The sequence below is a fragment of the Aegilops tauschii genome, chromosome 7, assembly GCF_002575655.3.
Source record: "Aegilops tauschii subsp. strangulata cultivar AL8/78 chromosome 7, Aet v6.0, whole genome shotgun sequence".
Lineage (NCBI taxonomy): Eukaryota > Viridiplantae > Streptophyta > Magnoliopsida > Poales > Poaceae > Aegilops > Aegilops tauschii.
This window is the reverse complement of record NC_053041.3, coordinates 33,845,919-33,853,242: the sequence shown is the minus strand read 5'-3', so window position 1 is coordinate 33,853,242 and position 7,324 is coordinate 33,845,919. Positions and strand designations below refer to the sequence as shown.

Genomic DNA, 7,324 nt, shown 5'->3' with positions numbered 1-7,324 from the left:
CGAATAACACATCAAGCCCAAAGATAAAACAAGAAGAACAACAGAGAAAACTTACAATCCCTGTCCGCATAAACCACTTTCCTGACGTTCCAAGGCTGGTTGCCCCTTTCCACACTTGTGTTCTCTGATGAATATCAAAAGACAAAAGGGCTGCATTAATCGCACAGCTCGGCTTGCCTACTACGTACGCAAGTGCATGAAAGGTATATAATACACCGTGCACCCCAATGCACGTCCAACAACTGAACGTCGATCGCCAAACTTGGCAAGTCCTATTTAACCTCTCCATCTTCTCCCACATTCATCTGAACTAAGCTTGCTTGCTACACATCAGTTACAAACTCATTGTGGACATATATCTGCTAGCTAGCTACACACATCCTCCTCACATACTGCAATAATGGCTTCTCTCACAAAACCATGGCTAGTGCTACTTCTGGCCATGGGCTGCACTTTCCTCGTGGCAGCCCACGGCGGTAGCGGGAACCCCACCGCCGGGTTCGAGAAGGTCAAGCTGACCGCCGGCGACTTCCAGGTGCAGAGCCCGTTCAACGTGCCGGAGAGACAGCGGTTCCAGTACCGCAACGGCGTGCGGACGTTCTGGGTGCACCGAAACGACAAACCCTTCAACACGGCCACCCACACCAACCCCCGCTCCGAAGTTAGGCTCCGGGTAAGCACACTGCCCATCACCATATATACTTGTGCTCCCTCCAAATCGGCCGTGCATGGCCTCACACACACACACACACACACATATATATATGTATATATATATATATATATATATATATATATATATATATATATATATATATATATATATATATATATATATATATATATGAACGAGTCGTTCTCAATCTTTCAGGGCCACGACTACTCGTCCGGGGTGTGGCAGTTCGAGGGGTACGGCTACGTGCCGTCGGGGACATCGGGCGCATCGGTGATGCAGATCCACAACCAGGAGGGCGCCGCGCACTCGACGGTACTGATGTTGCACGTCTACGACGGTGTCCTGCGCTTCTACAGCGGGACGGTGGTCGAGCCCGACATCTACAACCGGTGGTTCCGCCTAAACGTGGTGCACGACGTCCGGGCGTCGACGGTGGCCGTGTACGTCGACGACAAGCACAAGTTCGGCACCAGCGTGACCCCCAGCGAGTCCTACTACTTCAAGTTCGGGGTGTACATGCAGCACCACGACCAGTCCAGCTGCATGGAGTCACGTTGGAGCAACGTCACGCTCTACACTAAGCACTGAGTAGATGCATGGGTAGCATGTGTATTGGTACTGCGGTCTACGGTAGCATGCATGTATTTTAATTTTACACCACGTACGGGCCCTATGTATATTAGTTTCCACGAGTTGAATAAAATTTGTTGCTTTGAGTGTCCGTGAACATTTCTTGTCATACTTGGAAGTCTAGCTGTGATAATGCCCTTATTAAGATATGAACATTTCTTGTGATGTAACATACAACGATCAGAAAATTGGACTAGTGGTAAACGGTTCTGTATGTTAAGAAAATCATTAGACAACCACAAGTTACTATATACTCGCTCCGTTCCATAATATAGTGCATATTAATTTTTTGCAAAGTCAAACTTCATAAACTTTGACCAAGTTTGTGGAGAAAAACATTTACATCTATAATACCAAACATGTATCATTAGATTCACCATAAGATGTAGTTTCATATTTTATATATTTGATATTGTATATCTGAAGAGTTTTCTCGATAAACTTGGTTAAAATTTGCAAAGTTTGACTTTTTAAAAAATCGACACGCACTCCATTATGGAATGGTGGGAGTAGTATACAAGCATCTCTACTTTGGTCTGAGTCTGTGGTGGATTTTGTCCACACCATGGGCCGAAAATTGCGAGTGGATATGCTGCCTAGCCCATAGAGAGGGGAATTTAAGGGTCATTTTTTATAGGTGCAAATATGCAAGATATATTCGATCTATGACATCAAGATCTCACTACTGATCGCGGATTTATTTGTGTGCCGAGCTGTAAGACATGACATCCATTTTTTTGTTCGTTAGTTCTCTACCGTGGGCGTTAATTATACGGTCAAATTAAATAGATGCCGGTATGGACATATATTCGCTTGTCGCATGGAAGATATGTTTGCTTTTCGAATGCAAGAATTGGCATGAACATCTTACTACTACTCATTGATATAATTTATTGTCATCATGTAAGATATGAAAGCCATATCCATCTATTGTTTCCTGGTCCTCTATCTTATGAATACTACTTAGCTCTCTATCTTAGGGATATCATTAGCTACATGCAAATTGCTATATAAACAAGACAATTCAGTAGCTTTCACTCATCCAATACATTGTCATACAAACCACCCTATATCTTTTGCTAGGGGACAAACCACCCTACGTCGAAGTTTAGTAACATATAGAACTTTTATGTTTAGCATGATGGCATTGAAAGTCCCCATGTTCTCGTCATGGATGATTCCCATGTTGATGGCCTTGTTGCATCGAGAGTCCTAAGATATTTCTCATTCAAGGTATTGTGGTTCTTATGAATTGTAAGAATCATTGTGCAACACCCTATGATTTATTTTCCTAAAGTTTTATATACACAATTTTCTTGCCAATAGAGAATGTTGATACAGGTATACCTTGGATATGATACAAACACTTACTCCCTCCGTCCCATAATATGAGGACATTTTTCAAGCTTAAACAGTTTAGAAAATGTTCTTATATTATAGGAGAAAGGGAGTATATTATATGTTTATCAGGAACACCTTGAGCTATACAATAAGAGGAACATGATATTAAATAGCTATATATAGAATACAAAATATCATAAGAAGTTACGTTATTTTCCTCTGCTCCAAACTTCTTTACATGCGCCTAATTATTTTCAACTTTAGTGACTTCTCTAGAAGGTCCCATGCAAGCCTTGGAATTCTTGGATGCAATATTTTGATATTGTTTACTATAGAACATATAGGCTTCTTGAAGTACTTTTGTTGCTTACTATCTTTGACATATTCCACATCATGAACTTTGGATATAGAAACATGATGTAGACTTGATTTTCACTGAATACTGCCTGCCATATATGACTGGCTATAATTTTCTTAGAGAAGTGAAGGTATGTACTTTTTGGGACCTTTCTAATCTTCATCTTAGCATAATTGTGGTTTTTTTGCTCTATATTTACTCAAGTGCATGTAAATATTGTGATTCATTACAAAGTAATAACCAACTCTGTATTTATGAACTTGGGAATCTCATAAGCCGAAGAACATTCCAGTAGTGAGTAGTGATTACATGCACTGATGTCATCCTTCAAATAATTATGGAGTGGGTAAACAAAAAACTATCAAGTATTGCATTAGTTAATTATTTGCTATATAGGTATACAAACTAAAATCCATTTTCTATTTAGGTGCTTGCATGGGGGAGATGAGGACTACATCATTAAGCCTCTAAGGATTGCTCATGTACCTTGTATTTTAAGCTACATTCAATGATCTATAGGGATAAAATAGATAAAGATGGAATTCAGTGCAACACCCCAACTCATCAACAGTCCTGCTTGGTGTTATATGCTCTCTATTAAACTTGATTAGTTGTGATCATGTATGGTCTTTGTTATGTCATTAGTTGTATTAGATCCATTGTAACCAGTATAAGACAATTTTTGAGCCTATGAGGGAACAGTATTGCTTTGGCTTATTTGTTTCGCTTGAAATATATGACTTTCTTCCTTGAGTGTGTCTCACATCAAAAGGTATTCCATCATCAAACCTTACAGCCAAATAGTATGCATCCATATGTATTTTTTGAACTTTTTAGATTTCAACAGAAAGCAGATTTATGAAGTGGTCCGTCCTAGCAGTGTGGAAGGGACAATGTCAAAGATCAAGTCTTCGCTATGGAAATTATCCGGTGAACCGAAGACTACTTCCAGTGTTATGGATCCTGTACAACAGGCCTCTACGCCGGGTATTACTCCTTTAAAGGTAGATTTAGTGGGCTTGATCCTTGATGAATCGATACCCATCTTGCGGACGGTGTCCTGATAAAGCAGATTAAGGCTGCTGCCGCCGTCCATGAGGACACGCGTGAGATGGAATCCGTCGATAATTGGGTCGAGGACCAATGCCGACGAACCTCCATGACGGATACTGGTCTGGTGGTCTCTGCGATCGAAAGTAATTGGATAGGCTGACCATGGGTTGAATTTTGGGGCGACTAGCTCATAGACGTCCCTTAGTGCGCGCTTGCGCTCCCTTTTTGGGATATGTGTGGCGTATATCATATTCACCGTTTTTACCATGGGGGGAAATTTCTTCTGTCCCCCTGTGTTCGGTGGGCGAGGCTCTTCATCATCGTCCTCGCTGGGCGGCCCCTTCCCCTTATGTTCGGCGTTTAGCTTGCCGGCCTGTTTAAAGACCCAACAATTTCTGTTGGTATGATTGGCAGGCTTGTCAGGAGTGCCATGAATCTGGCAAGGCCGATCGAGTATTCTGTTTCCTTTGAATGGCTTCTTCCACTGACCGTGTTTAGAGCCACTGAATCCGGCTTTGACCGCCATGTCTTCGGTATCTTCATTATTGCTTCGACGCTTGTGTTTGTTGCGTCGTGGCTTGCCGTTGCCATCTCTAGCTTCAGAGGTGCCAGGGTCGCTGGTGATGTTGCTTCTACGAGCGAGCCAGCTGTCTTCTCCTGCGCAAAAGCGGGTCATAAGTGCAGTAAGGGCTGCCATGGACTGTGACTTTTCTTGGCCGAGGTGTCGGGCGAGCCATTCGTCCCGGACGTTGTGTTTAAAGGCCGCAAGGGCTTCGGCATCCGGACAGTCCACAATTTTGTTCTTTTTAATTAAGAACCTAGTCCATAGCTTCCGGGCTGATTCTCCTGATTGCTGGACTATGTGACTAAGGTCATCGGCGTCTGGAGGCCGAACATAGGTACCTTAGAGGTTGTCTCTAAAGGCATCCTCAAAGTCTTCCCAGCTGCCAATAGAGTTTTCTGGGAGGCTGTTTAACCAGTGACGTGTTGGTTCCTTGAGTTTTAGGGGAAGGTACTTGATAGCATGGAGGTCGTCGCCGCGAGCCATGTGAATGTGGAGAAGAAAATCTTCGATCCATAATGTGGGATCCGTCGTACGATCGTATGATTCAATGTTCACGGGTTTAAACCCTTCTGGGAACTAGTGCTCCATCACCTCATCGGTGAAGCATAAGGGGTGTGCGGCGCCTCTGTATCGGGCGATGTCGCGGTGGAGTTCGGATGAAGTCTGTATGCGGTTTTCAGCCCGGGTGAGGTTGTGCCTGTCGCGCCAGGCCTGATGGCCGTCCTCTCGTGTTGGAGCACACCCCCTTGATCCATAGATTGATCTTGTCTGACCGTCTCTATTGTCCAGGTCCTTGCGTAGGTCATAGGTATAGCCCGGGGCCACTGCCTCCTTTCCTCGACGGCGGGGTGGCGCGGGCTGGTGTTCGGCGTAAGTAGCCGGTCTGTCCCGTCCACGTGGTGGTCGGTCAGGTTCGTTAGCGGGTTTATACTTTGGCGGTATTGGCTCAAGGGCCTCGTCGTCAAATTGTGGTAGCAGCTTGCGCTTCGGCTAGCTCTCGATTGGGCGTTCGAGGTCATATTCCTCGGCTGCCAGGACTTTAGTCCATTTGTCATTGAGCGTATCCTATTCGGCTTGGAGTTGCTGCTGCTTCTTTCTTAGGCTTCTTGCAGTGGCGATTAGCCGGCACTTAAAGCGCTCTTGTTCGAGGGGTTCCTCCGGCACGATGAAGTCTTCGTCACCGAGGCTCACATCCTCCTCGGAGATCGGTAGGTAGTTACTATCCTCCGAATCCTCGTCCCCGACCGGATTGTCGGGGTTAACTTGCCCATCCTCCCAATCATCCTATTCGGATGTTGGCTCGACAGGGGCTTCGGAGTCTTCGGCATTCTCCGGAGTGTTATTGTCTCCGGTGCCGGTATTGCTGTGTTTTTCGCGACGCGATTTTGAGCAACACCGCTGACGTCGACACTTTGGAGGTGCTTCAGCAGCCTTGTCCTCAACCAGATCCTTCTTGCCGTCGTCGTCATCCTCTTCGGGTGTGTCCACCATATACACGTCATATGTGGAGGTGGCCGTCCAACGCCCGGTAAAAGGCGGGTCTTGGTCGTGTTCGTCTCCGGCATCGTCGTCCATGTCGTCGATGTCTTCGGAGGCGTAGTCCAACATGTCGGTTAAATCTTCGACAGTGGCTATGAAGTGGGTGGTGGGTGGGACGTAAAATTCCCCGCTTTCAGTCCATAGTCCGGGCTGGGCGTAGTTCTGAAGTGATTCCTCTGAAATAGCGAGGGATGGTATTAAGTCCAGAGCCTCATTTAAGAGCGAGGTTTGGATGTGGAAGCGAGAGTCCGTGGGGCTGACCGGAGTGAGAGCTTCCTGGCTATGCCTGCTTGGCGCAGACCTCGAGAGTTCGGATCTAGAGTGCGGGGGCGAGTCCGGCCTTTTAATGATATGGGGAACCTGGACTGATTCCAAGTTCGTCGTGGACACGATCGCCTCCGGATCCTCGATAATGCGGTTTGTAGCAGAGAGTCCGGTGGGCTCCAGACTTCCATCTTCGGACTTGGTAGTTTGCTCCGGATCTAGGGACAGAGTCATGGTCGGGGCCGCGAACCCTTCGAAGATCAAGTCTCCTCGGATATCAGCGACATAATTTAGGTTCTCGAATCTGATCTGATGACCAGGGGCGTAGTTGTCGATCTGCTCAAGGTGGCCAATCGAGTTGGCATGCAGTGCGAAGCTGCCGAATATGAAAATTTGGTCGGGGAGGAAAGTTTCCCCCGAAACAGCATCATTGTAGATGATCGATTGAGCCATCGATCCTTCTGGCGACAGCACAGTGGAACTCCCAATGAAAGCACCATTGTCGGTGTCAAAATCGGCCGATCTCGGGTAGGGGGTCCCGAACTGTGCGTATGAGGATTGAAGGTAACAGGAGGCAGGGGACACGATGTTTACCCAGGTTCGGGCCCTCTTGATGGAGGTAATACCCTATTTCCTGCTTGATTGACTTTGACGAGTATAAGGGTTACAAGAGTTGATCTACCTCGAGATCGTAATGGCTAAACCCTAGATGTCTGTCCTGTATGATTATGATTGCCTCTACGGACTAAACCCTCCGGTTTATATAGACACCGGAGGGGCCTAGGGTTGTACAGAGTCGGTTTACAGAGAAAGGAATCTTCACATCCGAACGCCAAGCTTGCCATCCACGCAAAGGAGAGTCCCATCCGGACACGGGGGAAGGCCTTCTATCTTGTAT

The 7,324-nt window shown here is 46.1% G+C and overlaps 1 protein-coding gene and 1 long non-coding RNA gene across 2 annotated transcripts; both read left to right on the top strand.

The window, feature by feature from the left end:
• Positions 1–442: 442 nt before the first annotated feature.
• Positions 443–1,264, top strand: LOC109737263 (citrate-binding protein-like). The gene is made up of 2 exons (XM_020296438.1): positions 443–673; positions 872–1,264. The coding sequence occupies exons 1-2, from the start codon at positions 443–445 to the stop codon at positions 1,262–1,264; spliced, it is 624 nt and encodes a 207-aa protein (XP_020152027.1).
• A 1,058-nt stretch (positions 1,265–2,322) lies between these two features.
• Positions 2,323–3,740, top strand: LOC120968107 (uncharacterized). The gene is made up of 2 exons (XR_005762246.2): positions 2,323–2,539; positions 3,433–3,740. It is a non-coding gene; the product is annotated as an uncharacterized lncRNA (long non-coding RNA).
• The last annotated feature ends 3,584 nt before the right edge of the window (positions 3,741–7,324 follow it).

Coding starts and splice junctions, on each gene's coding strand:
- LOC109737263 (XM_020296438.1), top strand. CDS start 443: ATGGGCTGCACTTTCCTCGTGGCAGCCCACGGCGGTAGCGGGAACCCC. Junction 674..871: donor GCTCCGAAGTTAGGCTCCGG/GTAAGCACACTG, acceptor TCAATCTTTCAG/GGCCACGACTACTCGTCCGG.